Source organism: Rhodnius prolixus, unplaced genomic scaffold, assembly GCF_049639745.1.
Source record: "Rhodnius prolixus isolate KJV_2025 unplaced genomic scaffold, Rpr scaffold_1, whole genome shotgun sequence".
NCBI classification, from domain to species: Eukaryota; Metazoa; Arthropoda; class Insecta; order Hemiptera; family Reduviidae; genus Rhodnius; species Rhodnius prolixus.
In genome coordinates, this window is record NW_027411581.1 from 44,763,543 (window position 1) to 44,783,593 (window position 20,051).

Consider the following 20,051-nt stretch of genomic DNA (forward strand, 5'->3'; position numbering starts at 1 on the left):
GTTCTTATGAATAATATTTAAAACAAATAGTAAGATTCATTCATAGTTTATTTAAATCCTGAAATAAACTGAGCAATTTTTGTGTTAATAGCTAAAGGGAATTAAACTGCTGAAGGCCTTTATTTAATTTCAATCATTAAGCACCGGCAACCTCTAGAAGGCCTTAGAAACTTCGACAGTTATGATAGGCCAAAATTATGTTTGTTTTAAAAGAACTATTCGTAAAATAAAAGTCCAATTAATAAGCAAAAAACCGATAATCGCAAAGAAATATCGCGCTTGTAAAAAGATTACTTATTGTATGAGCTATGAAAAGAATAAGCGCATGAGCTGTGCGGATATAGAGAAGATGAGTGCAGGCGAATTCCCTGCTAAGAAAAGCCAATGGTTAATTATAATGACGTAGTTGCAGAAGATTATGGGAGTAAATTTTGAATCGGTAACTAAATGATCAACGCAATAATTTGGATACTGCCTGCAACATTTTGAGAATAACAAAAACATATCCGAGATTTAGTAGCAATAAAAACTAGGAAATCCAATTTTCTTATGTAACATAAAGTTTTTGCCTGAACCTTTTTCAACCAAAAAAAAATTTAAAGCAAAAATGAAAATAATACGAGGACCTGTTGATTCAGAAAATCCAGTGAAAGCTAATGCTGCTATAACCCTTAATATAAAGTGTTTCTCATTAAACTGTCCAGAAAATATCAGAGATTCTGTCTATTAAAGTCGATGATACATGATAATTAATGAAGCTTAAATGAAACTAGCTGAAATGAACTTAAATTACAAAAATATTTATAATATATTACAGGTATTTTCCTGTGGTTTTGGAAGTAGTTTTATTTTAGTCTATTATACATATATTTTTCTTTTACTACTTTACATATTTAGATTACTGGTCTGAACATTAACTCTATTAGTCTAATTAATACAATCGTTTCTATTTATACTATTGTTTATTTTATTAAGTCGTGGGGGGGGGGGAACTTAGGTTTGGAGATTGATTTATTATCTGCAATTTACTGATTTCTAATGTTTTTCAAACTTTCAAATTAAATAATTATCATAGTTTACACACTTTCAGCTCTTCTACAAAATCATACATTATTAATATTAAACTTAAATTTAATTAATCTATATTATGTAAATATAAGAGAAGGAACTTGTTAAGTAAACTATTTTGTAAAAATTACTAAATCCATATGCTTTGGTAGGTCAAATTAAGAAGTCCTTTAAAAAAATACTAATTAATGCGTTGGGTCTCTCAGATTAAAACAATTATTTTTACAACAGTAATTGACCTACCCAATAATCAATTTTTAAACTACAAGTTTTTTAAATAATTTTATAATTTATTTTTAATTTATAATTAAATTTACTAACCCAGGAACTGGTAATATTTTAAAAAATCACGAAGACATTTACATCTATTTGGATATTCCTATTTACAAGCGAATATGCCATTTACGAGTAGATTTATTTCTTGTTGAAATACTGTTTCACTTTATCACATCTAAATTTATTGTATTAATAATAACGTTGAACATGTTATATTAATACTTCGTACAAAGTAAATTTTTTCGCGCAACCTTTAGATTTTTTTTATAGTTTCTTGTATCTCCATTTGTTTAGAAGTAAAAAATTGGGTTTACAACAACAATTATTTTCATTTTTGCCCCATTTTTCGTTTAATCAAACAGCATACATTCTTTAACATACAAGAATTGCTGAACGAAGAGGGATTGCTGTATCTAACGGCGAATGCATTTATTTTAAGGGATATTATTGGTGCATTGATGGTTTATTTCTGTGATTGGCACATATTTGGTCCAATATTAGGTGTAGATTTATTATATATGGTTTTTATTTTGTAAATAGAGATTAGAGTATAGCTCTTAAACAGAAAGCAACGACTGTTGTGATTGCCAATTGTATATATGTTAAACTTTGATTAGGATGTGCTCTACTAGGATCTGCTGGTGGCTTTAACGTTGATACAGGCGCTGGTTTGAAATGCAGTTCTGTACTCGCTATGACCATTGTCATGTCTCCCACACCGCTTCCATCGGTCAGATCCTCGTCGTCAGTTGTTCCGCCATTTCCACCACCTCTATCTTCTCCATGTCCATCGCCGCCACCACCTCCTTCGCCATTACTGTATGTACCATCAGAACTTGGCGGTCGATCTTCTAAATTGCATAGCTGCCCTCCGCAATAGCAATACACAACATTGTTCGCCTCCTGACATGCTGTTAGATCTAATTCTCCGCACATTCGCGTTATCTGATCACCTGTATAAATTAAAAAATAAATTAGGTATCTAAAATAAATTAAAAGTTTAAAGATTTAGCTTCTTGACCTCAAACACAAACGCATATATAATCTATGAAGATTGGCCAGAAAGCTTATAACACTGCGAATCAGAGGGTCTATTGTGGCATCACCACACACATACATACATATATATACAGATAATTTTCTAATAACTGTTTCCTTACAGAAAACTCAAAATATTATTTTAATCAAAATTTAAATTTGAAATCTTTTATATAACTGCATTTCTTTTGCATTGTAACTTAATTCAAAAGACATAATTTTGACAAATAGATTACAAAGGAATGTAGAATATTGCCAATCTTTTGTATTCATTTTACGAGCGCAATCAACTTGCAATTGACATTGAAGGAAATTGATATTGTGAATTTAATAGAAATAGTGATAGTGCCAACCTTTGAATTGTGTAAGACATCCTTTGTATCTGGGCGGGCAGGTTTTTGGTGGTGGTTGAACTCCCCTCTGGCAGGGCGGTAAGTGCTCCTTTGGGAACTGATGATCAACTTCTAGCGATCCTTCTCCACCAACACAAACGTAACACTGTTGCACTCCTAGTACTACTGTAATCATTCAAAAAGAAAAATTTTATTTTCGATTAAATTCTACGTTGAATTTTCTTTATTTTTAATGCCGAATTATTGAATTCTATTATAATATATACAGGGTGTCCCAAGCTATATGGATAACGACTTTTTCTCGGAAACTAAAATAGCTAGAAAAAAACTAAAAAATACGTGTTCCCTTAGTTTTTTGTTAGAAATCCAAATTTACTTTGTAACTTTTTTCGGTGCTTCCAGAAGCGAGATACAGGCACCAACTTCATTTTTTCAAATGGGAAGGTGCGGTTTTTATTTCAGCAATAGATTCCTCTATTTTTTGAAAGAAAAATTTACTTGAACTGTTTTTTTCTGTGAGCGATATTTTAGAAGTTATGAATGAAAACATGATTCTTGTAATTGACGTCAAAATGATAATATTTTAACTGTTTTTTGATTACATAAGAAGAAAAGTACTATTTTATTATAAATTTTACTCCTCATTAATTCATGCTCGAAATGGCCTCTACAATTAGAGATGCATAGACATGCTCTTTCCTGCCAATTGTCCCTTACTGCCAAAGAAATAGATTCGGCTTTAACCGAGTTACAGGCATCTATTATTCTCTGCTTTAGTTCATCTACAGATGCAATCCCGGCTTGATTCTGATGCACCTAGATTTAGAAATGCTTTTAGATAAGCAGAAATAAGGAAAGAAAGAAATAAGTTATGAATAATCACCTTGTTTTTCAGGTATCCCCAAAGGAAATAGTCCATAGGTGTCAAGTCCGGTGAGAGAGGTGTCACCGAATCGTCCCCCGTGTCGATATAACACCATCAGGCATGTAAAGAGATATCTCGGTGGGCAATTTGATGGGCATGTTATATCGACATGTTTGCCTAAAAGCATTTCTAAATCTAGGTGCATCAGAATCAAGCCGGGATTGCATCTGTAGATGAACTAAAGCAGAGAATAATAGATGCCTGTAACTCGGTTAAAGCCGAATCTATTTCTTTGGCAGTAAGAGGCAATTGGCAGGAAAGAGCATGTCTATGCATCTCTAATGGTGGAGGCCAGTTCGAGCATGATCTGTAATATTAATGAGGAGTAAAATTTATAATAAAATAATACTTTTCTTCCTATTCTATCAAAAAACTGTTATAATATTATCATTTTGACATTTCTTATAAGAATCATGTTTTCATTCATAACTTCTAAAATATCGCTCACAGAAAAAAACCGTTCAAGTAAATTTTTCTTAAAAAAAATAGAGGAATCTATTTCTGAAATAAAAACCGCACCTTCCCATTTGAAAAAATGAAGTTGGTGCCTGTATCTCGCTTCTGGAAGCACCGAAAAAAATTTACAAAGTAAATTTGGATTTCTAACAAAAAACTAAGAGAACACGTATTTTTTAGTTTTTTTTCTAGCTATCTTAGTTTCCGAGAAAAAGTCGTTATCCAAATAGCTTGGGACACCCTGTATACATAAAATTATATTAAAATAATCTAGCTTGTTTGTTCAGTGTTCAATCTTTGGGGACTTAGAGTGCAGTTGTTTTAACGCTCAAACTAATTGTTGGGCAATAGTTATGGAACAAAATTTACGTAAGTGCATAATATGTGTACATATAGTTATTATAATATAAGATAAGATGTTATTAGGACGATAACAGCTCGTAGGAGCTCTTCGCTCATGTTCCTGTATGCTCTTGGCTCTGTTTTCCATCATATACATATCCGTCCGACGTAGTTATTTTCTTTTACCGATTCTTCCTAAAAGAGAGGGTGATAATACATTTTACCATCGTGTCTTTACATATATCTTAAGAAGCGCTTCTAAGTTATCTTTTACTTTAAGTATTTCTTATTTTTACTTTTCGATGATTAGAAGAGTTCTGATGATGAAGTTGACCTTATAACAGTACAAATTTGGTAATTCTCTAAAGAAGGAAATAGATTTTCAGAAACGTCGATATAACTGTCTAATTTATTCCCAGCGAAAATCTATCAACAACGATCGAAAACAAAACCATCATTTTATTATGGGAAATGAAAATACTGATGAAAATTATTATACATATGTAAGCCATTCACTGCCCAACTCGATTAACTCCTTAAAACAATAAGTGAAGAAATGCGATGAAATAATGTACATCGTTTTTTAAAATAACGTTTATAATTTAAATTCTAATAAATTTATCGTTATCATAAAGCGTCTGCTACTAAATTTGATTACATTTAGAGCAAAATTACATTAGAGCATGGAGTTAATCAAAATGGCTTCTGAAATAAATTAGTCACTATTATTGGCCAAAAAGTTTTTGGTCGTTTAATAATTTTAATTTTTATTACTTGGGATATTTATTATATATATCTATATAGATATAAAAAGCTATAATTGACCAAGTGCTTTGACACTTAAATTTAAGATATTTCAAAAAGTGGAGTTAATCGATTTGTGCGGTGTACGGCTCATATATTAAAACAAAATCATTGTGTACATTTATTTCCATGTTCTTTTATATCCTTTAATGAATAAGTGAAGCAATCAAAGTTTTGCAAGTGAGTTTTTGGATTCTTGTTTATTTATGAGGTTGTGATTAAAACTGTCCGGTAGGACAGTTGTATAAGGGTTAATCGTCAAGAACTGCACGAAATAGCGTAATATTGAAAAACATCCAACTTTGACAATTTTTTTCTCTGCTTCTGTAAAAGATAAAAACCCCAAATTTTCTTTATAATATAGAAAAAAAATCCTCCTTCATAACTGTAATTTTTTTGTAACAACCCAGTTGTAATAGATTTCGAGAAAAAAGTTACAAAAAAATTGGAAAAAACTGCTTTTTCAGAAAATGTTCTTGTTGTTGGGGATCTTCTTGTTACTACACAAAGTTGCGCCTAAAGTCACCAAACGCTTTCATGAATAAGGTGTCTTTCGATTCGGAATTTTATGTAGATTAACCTTTTGGTAGTCTCCACCCTGTACATCTTTAAGAGTAGAGAATAGTCTGCTCTGTAACTGGTATAAATTGCAATGTTCTAGTTATAATAAGTAATTAGATGTAGGTTAAATTTTGGTGGTTTTCAAATCGTACAAATTTCAAACCGTTGTATCTCTCCTACTATTGTTCAGATTTAAATTCTTTACCGAATTGTAGAGAACAGTTAGCTATTCAACTAGTATAAATTGCAATATTTTAGTAATAATAGTTATTGAAATATAGAAGGTTAAATTTTCGAGGTTTTCAAACCGTTGTATCTCTCTTCCTATTGTTCAAATTTAAATGAATTCTTTACTGAATTGTAGGGAAAAGTTTGCTGTATAACTGGTATAAATTGCAATGTTCTAGTTATAATAAGTAATTAGATGTAGGTTAAATTTTGGTGGTTTTCAAATCGTACAAATTTCAAACCGTTGTATCTCTCCTACTATTGTTCAGATTTAAATTCTTTACCGAATTGTAGAGAACAGTTAGCTATTCAACTAGTATAAATTGCAATATTTTAGTAATAATAGTTATTGAAATATAGAAGGTTAAATTTTCGAGGTTTTCAAACCGTTGTATCTCTCTTCCTATTGTTCAAATTTAAATGAATTCTTTACTGAATTGTAGGGAAAAGTTTGCTGTATAACTGGTATAAATTGCAATGTTCTAGTTATAATAAGTAATTAGATGTAGGTTAAATTTTGGTGGTTTTCAAATCGTACAAATTTCAAACCGTTGTATCTCTCCTACTATTGTTCAGATTTAAATTCTTTACCGAATTGTAGAGAACAGTTAGCTATTCAACTAGTATAAATTGCAATATTTTAGTAATAATAGTTATTGAAATATAGAAGGTTAAATTTTCGAGGTTTTCAAACCGTTGTATCTCTCTTCCTATTGTTCAAATTTAAATGAATTCTTTACTGAATTGTAGGGAAAAGTTTGATGTATAACTGGTATAAATTGCAATGTTTTAGTAACAATGTTAGTGTTGGTTACTGTTGAAATATGAATCACGGAATTAAAACAATATTTGAATCTTCAATTCGTCTAACAAAAGTATTTGAGAGCAAAAATAACACACAGTTAATAACAAGTAAATTATTCAATAATTATTGATTTCTCTATTTTAATTTACTGTAGTCCTTTTAATTGAGTAATTATAGTAAAATACTTTAATAAATTATTGGCTGTCTTAATACTTCATATTACATACTCGTATATGCTACATTAAGAATGTAGTTGAGGAAAGAGAGAGAGAAACATTTTAATGCAAATATTTGCCCAGATTAATTATTACATATTATTATTAATGCTTGACTACTACTTTAAAAACAATCATACATACTAATGAACATAAACTTACGATTTTTATTTTAAAAATAAATAAAACAATCATTGATGTATGTTGGTGTAAGCATTTTTTCAAAAACTTTTTTGAATTTTTGAGCCTCATAATTTTTTTTATAACGTTTTTCCTTTTAATCTAAGACTGATAGTTTATTGTAGATGATTAGATATTACAGTCAGTCTAAGTTAAATGGTGTGCTACTTGATCAAATCTTTTGTATATGAAAATAGCGAGCACTAGGGTCTGTATCGTCTAATAAATTCTAAAAAATATTAATAAAAAGTTAATTCAGTAAAATGACTCAAATGATAACAATAAAGTATTAATGACATTTTAGGTACTTGCTGATTTGTGTACCTGTTAGCGTTTAGTCAACACTTATACGTACTTAACTTTTTAAACTGTAAGTTTGTGTTAAAGAGTCTTATATACAGTATGTACCAAAAGTCCCATTACCTCCCATCTAACTGAGTGCCCTATGATGTTTTGTGATCCAGGTGATATTGGGTTGTGAAAAGAATGTCTGACGAATCAAATTATACCCTTGAAGAACGAATCGTCATTAGTCCTGGTCTCATGAACGACCTCACACTGGGAAAACATTGAGAGAGATCCAAAATGATTTTAACGTTAGATTTAATAAGGCAGCACCTCCGAAACCAACATTATTACGTTGGGAGAAGAAACTATTTGAAACTGGTTGATTTAAGGACAGACCGCGTTCTGGAAGACCATCAACCATTCCGAAGACCCCGAGACTCATGTGACCGTGTCAGTGAATCAGCATCTCGCCGTGCTACCGACTGGTTTGTACCGCAATTGTGGAACGTTTAGGGCTTCGTGATCGAATCTAGTTTCAACAAGATGGGGCGCTAGCTCATTTCGCAATTCGAAGTATTCTGAGACAGATGGATCGCCAGCATCACTGGCACCTCTGAAATGGCCACCACGAAGACCTGACCTGACATCCTGTGATAACGAATTATGGGGATACATTACACAAAAGTCACTCAGAATCGTTATCAGACAACTGAAGACCTCAAAGACACTGTTCCGAATGCATTTGGTTCCATCACTCCAGCAATGCTGCGGCGCTCTTCACATCGCTCCTGGAGGAGAATAATACTGTGCGATGAAAATGACGGTGTGCACACTCAACACCTGGAGTAAATTATGGTTACTTGTTGTAATTTGTTTATGCTACTTAAAAGCCTCTCTCAACATATACATGCTGTTGAAAGAACACTTTGCACGGATGTTTGTAATGGGACTTTTGGTACGTACTGTACATACTTATCTTCGATGCCCTTGTGTCTCAGGTGAAATTAGGTCTAGATACGGCTCTGAAAAGATGTATAAAACTAAAAATTAAATAAGCTAAATTGAATTAATAGATAAATGTGGAAATAACTTTATTACCTAATTTTATACATGACATCAAACCTGCAACTATGTGGCAAATCATGCTTGTCCATTATTCACTTTCTGCTCGAGTAGGAAAAAATGGGATAGGTGGTTTCGAAGTGATATTGATGAAGGTGTTGGAGGTTGGTGGGATTATAGTTGTAGAAAGAACGTGTCTGTTGTAGCATTAAGAGGAGTCTTCTCCATAGAGAACATAAGAGCAACGTGTGTAGTCTGCTCATGTGAAGTACGTGCGACATATTGTGTACAAGCCTCTCTCAGTCTTATTCATGTGGTAACCTCCACCTATCAAACATAACGCACACATAGCGCTCCCAGTGGCACAGCAGCCAAAGCCCTGACATTATGTGGTAGTGAACGTTTATCCTCTACAATGCAGCCAATCTTCACCTACCACCTCCAACATAACAAAAGATAAGTTACCACTTCTGTACAGAACCATGTGACACATATCCGTTCCTTCAAGGTTTATTTTCTAAGGAAATGTTACCCTTTATTTTAAAAATGAAATATACAAATAATTATAGAGCGAGTATTATTTTTGACGCGATTACCTTCTCATTCTTTTGTGTGAACTAGTAAATTTCAGAACTTTTGTTGCACTAACAAACATGCCACAGTTTTACCGGAGGGTCATTTTGGCCTAGCAAGAAAAGCAATCTTCGTAAGTTGTATTGTTTGAGGAAGCACCGTCACTAAAGTGCTGTTGGTCTTGAATATGGCTGTCATTGAGACGGATGGTAAACAGGTAGAATAAAATTAAATTTTTACAACAATTTTGAGTTTATTGAATTATGAACGTTCTATCAATATTGCAAGCGTTCCCGGCACTCCAATAGATGAAATCTTTTATAAGCCAATAAGCTTATAAAATAATCGAACTTATCCACACACAACTTGTACCTTTTAATGTAATTTAAAATAGTACCCTCTAGGTACCAATATTAGTGTCAAAAATAATAAACGGTTTTAGTTTGAAATTGTGAACTGCTTTGCTGATAAAAGCTCAAGAAATTCATTTAACATCAACTATAGTGTTAGAAAGCAGAAGTATTGATATAGATCTAGCGGCAGCTTGAATGCTAACATCCCGCAGATTGATTTATATAATTAATTGCACATAAAGTCGATTCATTTATCCACAGCGAGCTAAAAACGATCACCGGACAGTGAGCTAAGGAGCTCCTAGCAAGAAAAAATCTACGGGCCAGCTAGCTGGGATTCTGATTCTCTCCGCGTTGTAATCCAATACGCTAACCGCAAAGCTAATCCGTTACCTAACACCCCAATTATTATTTCACACTTTAAGCGATTCTTATATTTGTAATTTATGATTTTCATCCAGGTTTTTTTTTTAATTTTGAGTTTTTAAGGCAAATATTCGTTTTAAGGTACCCTTAGTAGAAAATTTGATTATTACAAATTTACTCACGTGGAACCCACACACTAGACTTAAAAGACAAGCAATGACAAAACGTGCGAAACTGCTTTACAGACTTCTTGGACGACGCTCCAAATTACCCATTGAACTCAAACGCTTGATATACAGTACTATTCTCAAACCTATGTGGACCTACAAACATACGAACTGTACACGATATTTCAATCAAAACTACTCCGACAGATAGCTGACGATCCTTTCTACGTGACTAACCTCACTCTTCACACCAACATTCCCTTCATAGACCAACTCGCCAAGACTAAATACCAAAAATTCCATACTACTCTCTTGACTAGCTCTAATCCTCTTGTACTGTCTCTCACTTCTTCTGACATCCCTAGCACTCCTCGCCGACTGAATCGCCAATGGCCCCGCGACTTCCTTGTAGGCTGAAGACCTAAATTATTACTCTCCTCTCTCCTCCTCATATTCTCCTCACATTCTCCTCTCTCCTATAGAGAGTGCTACCACTGGGTAGCTTCTCTCCTCCCGCACCAGTTCATCATATTCAGTCTTCATATTTACTTATTGCATACTGCACACAGATTGTAAATAACAAAATAAATTATTTTTTAAAAAGAGATTATTATAAATTTGAGCAGTTATTATTTTTTAGAAGTTGTATCCACCAGAACTAAAAACGGAAAATCACAGTATTCGAATTTTATTTATTTGGTTAAGATTTCTTCCAAGAGACCAGACAATTGGTTTTCGACAGAATCTGCTAGCTTGAAGGACCACTTTGCTGGATCGTTACTTTTTTGTTTTATTCTCTCGATACGTACCTCAATGCTCTGTCGTTATACCGCATTTGAACTGTTTTGACTCGTTACAAAAGAAATTCTATTGGCAACAACTGTACTACTTGATCTCAAACCGAGATGTCAGTTTCTATGTGTCGATGTTGTTGCGTTGTTGTTAGTTCTGATTAGTGAATGAAAAATAACCAGTTAAAAAGGACTTGTTAATTTTTTTGGTACTCATAATTAAAAGATGTTACTTTAAAGGAGTGCCAATTTTTCAATGAATTAGAAAAATGTTCCCAATTGGCTGCCATCCTTCTTCTAAGACAGATTGGTACTGATAGAGTACTTTTAACTGTTTCTTTTTAGTATATCTAAGTGGATAATTAAAACTTTCCAACGTTATTACACGTTTGCCTCAATATAATTATAGCAATTACTTCTATCCTCACTGTCAAGGCATCGATCGCTACCAGGTAACTTGCTCTCATAATTTCTATTAATAATATGTTTTTTTGAATCTTAATTACAGAGAGTAAAATATTTAAAATGCAAATTTGTTATTCCAATCGAGAAATAAGTGTAGAAATAAAAACTACAAATTGCATGCTAATTATTCGTAAGTCCTTCTATAGCAAAATAAGTGAGTTATTTGAGGCAAAAATAAATTTTGTAGAATCACCAATATTCTATCTCTATTTCCGATCCTACGATCCATTAAAAAGGTTCGTTTTTCCAATGGAAGGACTAATTGTATGTAAAACTGGTTTCCATTCTTGTCGCTATAAAAAAAAGAAGTAATAACTCTAAAAATAGTTTAACTTTCTAGATTTTTGCTTCTAAAAAATTTAAACCTATTTGGTCTCAACATCTATCGCAGTTGACGCAGTAGATATTTATTTACTATAAATTAATTTGGATGTGACGTCCTTACTGCGCACACATCCAGGTCTATCCTCAAAGCAGGAATGGACATTATTACAAGCATTTGAATAATAAATTTTTATTCGTCATTGAACAATTATAATATTATTGTTCGTAATTGTATCGAATGCTATGAAATAAATTTTGTTATTAATAATAAGCTGAAAGAGTACGAAATTTGTTTAAACGTTATTCGATTAAACATGAATAAAAATTAATATTCCTTTTTATTAGTTATTCCAATCTTTCGAATAATGCCTATTTCTGCCTCCTGACTGTCAACAGGAGGACCATTCCCGAAAGATAAACTCAGAGAAATTAACAAAACAAACTAATTTTGTCTTTAATGAAGGAAAACTTCATCTTATAAGCTGCTGGATGTCAGCAGCTTCTCTTTGAATATATTTTTAGAGTGTGGCAGGCCAGAAAAAAATTATCTCATTTATTTATTTTAGTTTCGTTCTTGTTTAGTTAGTAATGTTTGTTGCATTTCAACTCTGTACTTTCTTAATTTTATAAATGTAACGTCAAATTAAAGTTAAAAATAAAGTGACACAGGTAGCAGAATGAATGTTTAATCTGCTTTCTTTTGCTTTAGTAGCAGGTAATCTTTATTCTTGTATGTTTTAATTTAAGAAACAAAATTTTCACTTTCAGAGTTAGTAAATTTACAAAATGTCCTTGACTGTGATCAAAGAATCAAGTATTTTATTTCATTCTTATTTTCCGAAGGTTTTAATTTTAAATTAATTTCGTTTAGTGTTGTTATTCGTAAGTATATAGTCGTAATACGAAAGAAGTATATACTAAAAATGAGTAAGTGATTTTTGACCCTTGAGGTCTTTCAATTCCTTGATTCGATTCTTCTTGTCTCTTACGTCAAGTCAAAGCTCGGTCACGATATCTGAATTATCATCCGGTTTTGAAGATTCCTGCTTATTCGTTCTACAGCTCAGGACCACAAGTTTGATAATCTATTTTTTAGTATTTGTTTTTTTTAAAATTATATAGACTGAAGAAGACGCTGAGACGTCAAAACGTTCATGTATGTTTTAATAATTCATATAAAGAAAGAATGTAATTAAAGTGAACAGTAAAGGTGGATGAGTTTTTTAATTGATAAAAAAAAACAAATTTATATCACAATTAACCTCTTATATTTTGAAAAGCTGATCTTATTGGATAAAATCCTTTTCTTGTACCCTTTAAGGAGCAGCCACTTCTTCAGGATTGTTTGCATTCTCACTATATATCCCATCTCAATATTACCCGCAACTTCACTCAGTTGACGGACCACAACAAGCCTCCAGAGGTAGTTGTTGTTCATCAATTATAGGTTTAATATTCTGATTAACCCTTTCTCGCTGTCAGAAAAGTTTATTTTAAGTTTTAGCTTATATATTCTACGAATGCATACTTCCAACTCATTTACTAATCTGAGAAAACCTCCGTAATGATGTTATTAGAATAGGAACCTCATTCTCCAAAAGCATTTATCATTCAAGGATGATTACAAGTTGCTGGAAGAAGCAAATTAAAGATAGAAATTTACCAAAATCATTAACTGAAAGAAAGCATTTAATTGAATAAATTACACAGACAATTCTGTTGCGATTTCAATGTCGGAAATGTTTTATGGAAGGGTGATTTTGTAAGAAAGGAAACTTAGCGTAGAAGGTAACTAAATGTTACCTTGGCATGACACTACATTTAATGTGGTGGTGAAACATGATGTAGTTTTCAACTGTAAATTTTGATATCGGGAACCAATTGGTGAATAATGATTACAAAACCGTCATACGGGAAGTGTTAGGGGCGTTGTGGGGCAGGTTTCTTGGGGGTGGATCGCAAACGTGGGGAGTGAAACCTGTGAAATTGTATCATTTCTTTATTATTCCATGATTCATAAAAATAAACTAAACATTTTAAATATTTGACATTTTCGTGAAATATCTTCTTCTTTTTTTTAAATGAAAACTGTTATCAGTTTCTGTTAATATGTTCCTCAAGCCTGAAGATGACCTAGTCCCCGAATCTAAAGCTTGCCATTAATACAAAGAAACAAACAAAAATGGCTGAAATTGTCATTAATCTTTCTTCCCTTTAGATTAAAGTAGGAAACAAAAGTTTCTAGGCTGAATTCCTTAACCAGTTAACTGTTTATGACGAAGATATTCGTCATGAAAGAAGTGTACAATTTTGTGTTATGACGAGTATATTCGTCATGCGTTTTTAGTAGTGACATCGGCAGTAGTGCTGCACGAGAAACTAGACAAGACTTGAGCAACCGAGACCGAGACCGAGATCGAGACATGATATATATCTCGTCGAGAAATCTCGGTCTCGGCTCGGTTTTTCAAATATTAATTTTTAGCTACAAAATTATAAAATTGTGTTCTTTATTAATAAATAATCATTACGGGTATTGAATTAATTATTAATAGATACGATTTTATTATATATGTTCAATATTACTACATCTATTTGACTTCGAATTACATGAGTAAAGTAATGCCTATTTTTTCAGGCGGGGCTTTACTTCCAACTACCAATTAGGTGTCGCGGACGGAGGCGACTAGCAAACATACTTTACTGTAAATTTCTTCTACTAACCATTAAATAAAATCCAAGGCCTAAGACCGGGAATCGAACCCAGTACCACAATGCACATTAGCTTCGCAGGTCTCGCACCGCTCGGCTACCGTAGCGCCCCCTTCGAATTACCTAATTTTTACATAAATTCACTAAATTTACTATTCATATCATTCATTCATTCAATTTCATAAATTTCACTATTAATAATCGAATACTTTGAACTTAGATATTATTTGAATTATATTTTAGAATTTTGGAATTAGTGAATTTGAAAAAAAGACTATCTATGCATCTAAAAAATATTGCCACAAATTTTCGTTTTTAAGATACACTTTGCCCAAGCATTGATACATAAAAGAGCTTTTACTGAGTCAGAAGTTAGAGAAGATCTTCTATTGGTCATTATCATCGCAGCTTGCGAAAATAATCTTTCCGATGGCACTGAAGTTGCACAGATACTAAAAATATCTTTCGCCATTCTAGACAAATTTTTGAAGGAATTCTCAAGTGTTTTCCACCATTCTAAAATGTCAACGTCTACTGGTGCTTGGTCTAATTTGGTGTAATTAATTATTTCTGTCTTCCATGCTTCGGTGATATTTGCTGATTTTTGAGCAAATGGTGCAAAAATATTGATGCAGTCGTCGTCGTCGTCAAAAGGTGAATCATCAGATTCTTTATCTTCACCAACAGCCATAACTAATGGAGCGGGAAGTTTGTTGGGGAGGTGTATTTTTTATTTCACGAATCGACTTGTTATAGCAGGCAGATATGTTATTTGGGTCTTTCATTTGGCGCGTTTTTAACATCTTTTTGAAATTATATAAAGATATATAACAGTAATAGTAACATATGATGCATTGAAGTGTAAGTAGTTGTCTTCTTTTACACACATTTTCATTACCAATATATAAATTAGAATAATTATTAGAAAATAATAACATTTTTTGAAAAGATTATTAATAGCAAACCGCTTTTAATACTTAAACAAAAATTCAAAAAAACCGAGACCGAGATTTGAGCGACCGAGACCGAGATCGAGACTGCATAAAGTCTCGCCTCGTCTCGGTCTCGTGCAGCACTAATCGGCAGTTAATTTTGCAATTTTAGTTAAAACTAAAATAGATTCGTAAATGGATTTTTGATGCTTTTGGTTCCTATTTATGTTAATATAAATAAATGAATAAATGTTCATGAAAAAAAATATAAAAGTCCTTTCATTGCAATCTAATTTCATATCAAAGATACTCTGGGTTTGACGAATATATTCGTCATCGCTTAATTTGTAAGACGCAAGTAGGGGACACATTTTCCAACAAGGTCGAAACAGTTATCTGGTTAAACATCTTGTAAGATGATTATCTTGTATCTAAAATTATTTTAGAAAATACCTGAACTTTGTCTGATTCTGTTCTCCCATTCCTCTTGTTATTTCTACCTCAAATTGGAAGTACCCTATTCTACAGCCTTCAAAACAACCGACCATAACCTTAGATTGAATATAACGACACGAAGTTTTTTTTGTTTCTTACTAGTTGCCAAATTTTCAGTTGCTTCAAAGTAATCTTTGTTATATTTTACAGCGCTGTTTTATATTTTATTTATTTTTAGTAAAAAAAAGGGGGCGCACCTGTAGGCAGGTGTAAATGTGACGATGTTCTTTGGACATAAACCAATTCTTTTTTTTTTGCATTTTGCTAATAAATTTCCAAATTTAACCTGAAAGTGTCTTATGTCATTTTATGATTGTTTTATTTTAAGACATTTCATGTTACTAAAATGTCTAGAAATTAGTTAGGATATTTATTTTTGTTTTTGGTAAATTTCCAAATAATCAGATCCACTAATTATAGATGTTACCATATTATCTACTAGATTTAAATAACCAGTTTGAAAATTGGTTAAATTATATTTTACGAGCCAATCTTAAATACTCATCTTTTCATTCATTTACATCACACTTCAATCTTTATTAATTCTTTCCAATTAATTTTAGCATTAAGTTATTTTTAAATTAGCTTATTCTTTTATTTTTAGATAAAATTATTATTCAAGTTTATAATAAATCTATTCAGAGTTTTCATTTTGCTTTGAAAGAATTTCTTGTATTTATTATCCAGCTAAGGAGGTGATGAATTTTTTTCCCCATTTATCCTTTAATTAATGGCAGAGTTGAAAATGTTTAATGGATTTGAACCAAGTGGGTTTGATAAATAGGCCACATTGAAAAGAAAATGTTTTAAAGAAATTATCTCTAATACTTTTAATAATTTATATTCGCTAAATTCAGTGTGGTTTCCAAGGGTTACGGCGCATAATAATGTTTCTCAGTAGATAAATTTATATGAATGTGATTATTTTAGTTCGATTCGAGCGCATTTGTAGAGTTGGCTGTTTAACCGGCCGTCAGGAAAGATGTTGGAATTAGTTTAAAGTGGACAGAAAGCTTGATGATTCTGAGGTCAACGCCGAGTCAAGCGGCGAAGTAGGAGGTAAAAAAAGAGAATTTAAGCCATATGGATAGTTTAGTGAGGAAGTTAAGTATTTGAGATCGGATTAATCCGGAAATAAAAGTTATGTTGAGTTCCTGACGGAGGATATCATTGTAAACTTAGAAAGGAGATTAACGATTCCATTAGGTACTTTGCATTGGATGGACAATATTTTCTGGATATTGGATGGCTAGGCGGATCCCTCTACACTTCCGTTTTGTAAATCCTTGTAGGTCTAGAAATGATTTATAGATTGTCAGTTTTGTATATAAATTGGATCTTTAATTATTTCCAGGCTCAGTTAAATAATTATCAAGTAATATGTTTAATTAAAAAGGAATTTCTTGATGTAACTTCATTTTGATGGGTCTTTGTTATAGCAGAAATAGCTATGCGTTTCACTTGACTGACAGAGTGCCTGCCAGAATCTGGTTTTGTGCAGCGTGTGTTGGTAAAGTAGAGTCAAATGTTAAATCTAGAATGTCTGTATGAGTTCGCCTTGTCAATTGGGAGGCAATGTACAGTAACTCCTTACTTTCGTTGTCTTCGATTGTGGAAGAGGAGAAGAAGATAGGTGAATTTGCCAGCTCTGTGGCGTGCATAGGATCCTGTGCCATTTCCAAAACCTCTGTCTTGTATAGTAGAGTAGGAAAATTAAATTGAAAACAAATAAAAGCAAAAGAAGGAAGAAAGGTTGTGGTAATATTTTTAAATATATAACTAATTTTTATTAAAGGCAGTTGGTATAAATAATATTGAATTAGAGAATGACATTGATCATTAGAAAGAATTAGAAAAAGTCAATTGAAAACAAAAATATGTTTAACGACATCATTCCGAATACGACCAGACCGGAATTTTCTTTTCGGACCAAGGTTTGTCTAGATTGGGAATCGATCGATTGTTTGGTAGGATAGATGTTGAGAATTCGATTTCGATAAAGGCTAATTTAAGACATGCCTTATGATCAACGTCTCTAGAAAAAGCCTACTTAAGAGTGAACCTGATCAACAACTCTAAAGGGCGAAGTGAGACGTGTGTCGTCTAGCCCCTCTGCCTGCTGAAAGTATTGACCCTTTTTATTTTGGCGTAGGGCCTTCTTGTCTGATATGGTATAGGTTTATATAATAAATATATTTATATGTATGGGCGTAAACATCGGCTCGCCTATTTTACACTTTATATTTGTTTGCCCAACGAATCTATGGGACGCATCATCTCAATTCGTTTTTCTTCTTTTCTTTCAAAAATTAACTTCTGAACGTTTCTAAACTTTTCGTTTACTTTAGAAATTTCATGCCATTTTGATAAATGAATTTTATAATTTTTACTTTCTTACAATTTTAGTATTTTTATATGTTTACTTAAAAAAAAGAAGATGAATACTGAGCTTTTATTCGAGTAAAGTTATTAAACATTTATAGGTATTTTTAAGTAATTCAGTTAAATATGTACGGAGCAATCGCTGATTCAAATGTTCGTAGCTCGAATTAAAATTTATACTTCTCTCTGAATCAAAATATTTTATGAATGAGTTATTTTTCTACCTCCTTTATTTAGAAAGTATTCTGTGAAATTAAATATGTTGGTAAGGCAACGAAATTTAACATGTTCACTTTTATAGCACTGCATATTTTCAAGTATTTTAAATTTTGCATTTTTATAAAATAACCACACATCTTGCTAATATACATTATCCAATTCTAAAAAGTTCAAAATTTCTATTTTTAAACTATTTTTAAAGGGAATTTCCCCACTCTGTTTCGGACGCGAATAGCAGCATCATGTCCGTTATATCGTGGGACTAACTTTTAACAATAAATAAATAATCTACATAGTGCTGCACGAGAAACAAGATCGAGACGAGACTTGAGCAACCGAGACCGAGATCGAGCAAATGGTGCAAAAATATTGATGCAGTCGTCGTCGTCGTCAAAAGGTGAATCATCAGATTCTTTATCTTCACCAACAGCCATAACTAATGGAGCGGGAAGTTTGTTGGGAGGTGTATTTTTTATTTCACGAATCAACTTGTTATAGCAGGCAGATATGTTATTTGGGTCTTTCATTTGGCGCGTTTTTAACATCTTTTTGAAATTATATAAAGATATATAACAGTAATAGTAATATATGATGCATTGAAGTGTAAGTAGTTGTCTTCTTTTACACACATTTTCATTACCAATATCTAAATTAAAATAATTATTAGAAAATAATAACATTTTTTGAAAAGATTATTAATAGCAAACCGCTTTTAATACTTAAACAAAAATTCAAAAAACCGATACCAAGACCGAGATATCTCGAAGAGACCGAGACCGAGACCGAGACTTGAGCGACCGAGACCGAGACGAGACTTGAGCAACCGAGACCGAGATCGAGCAAATGGTGCAAAAATATTGATGCAGTCGTCGTCGTCGTCAAAAGGTGAATCATCAGATTCTTTATCTTCACCAACAGCCATAACTAATGGAGCGGGAAGTTTGTTGGGAGGTGTATTTTTTATTTCACAAATCGACTTGTAGCAGGCAGATATGTTATTTGGGTCTTTCATTTGGCGCGTTTTTAACATCTTTTTGAAATTATATAAAGATATATAACAGTAATAGTAATATATGATGCATTGAAGTGTAAGTAGTTGTCTTCTTTTACACACATTTTCATTACCAATATATAAATTAAAATAATTATTAGAAAATAATAACATTTTTTGAAAAGATTATTAATAGCAAACCGCTTTTAATACTTAAACAAAAATTCAAAAAACCGATACCAAGACCGAGATATCTCGAAGAGACCGAGACCGAGATCGAGACTGCATAAAGTCTCGCCTCGTCTCGGTCTCGTGCAGCACTAAATCTACATTTATAAACGCATTCTCAATCCAATAATCATTCCGTATAGCAGACATCATCTGCATCATCGTAAATAAAAGCTATTGCTTAGTAGTGTTACGGGATGCGGCACAAGCATTGGACAACAAGGGCTTTGGTATTTCGAGATTTATCAAATAAAGCTAAGGTAACTTTTTTACCAGCCCCAACTTACTTATCCTTATAATATCTGCGTCTACGACGGCTACTTGAAGACACAATTGTCTTGCAATTTCGTCACCAGCTAATGAGGAACTTTTTTTATATACAACTTTATCAAGTTTATGTTCAGCATGCTAATGAGTCCACATTTTTTCATGATTTGTTCAAAAATATTTGT

At 32.3% G+C, this 20,051-nt stretch overlaps 2 protein-coding genes across 2 annotated transcripts in view; one reads left to right on the forward strand and one right to left on the reverse strand.

Annotated features, from left to right (window-relative positions):
* LOC141460497 (coiled-coil domain-containing protein 174) overlaps positions 1-20,051 on the forward strand; it is a 117,538-nt gene that overhangs the window by 11,758 nt on the left and 85,729 nt on the right. The window lies entirely within an intron of this gene.
* The window catches only part of LOC141460502 (uncharacterized), a 99,460-nt gene continuing 81,265 nt past the window's right edge, over positions 1,857-20,051 (reverse strand). Inside the window, exons 2-3 of the mRNA XM_074140566.1 lie at positions 2,736-2,900; positions 1,857-2,297 (exon numbers count right to left, since the gene is read on the reverse strand). Coding sequence (XP_073996667.1) covers positions 1,888-2,297; positions 2,736-2,900 — 575 coding nt within the window. The 3' untranslated portion in view covers positions 1,857-1,887. The remainder of the gene's footprint in view (positions 2,298-2,735; positions 2,901-20,051) is intronic.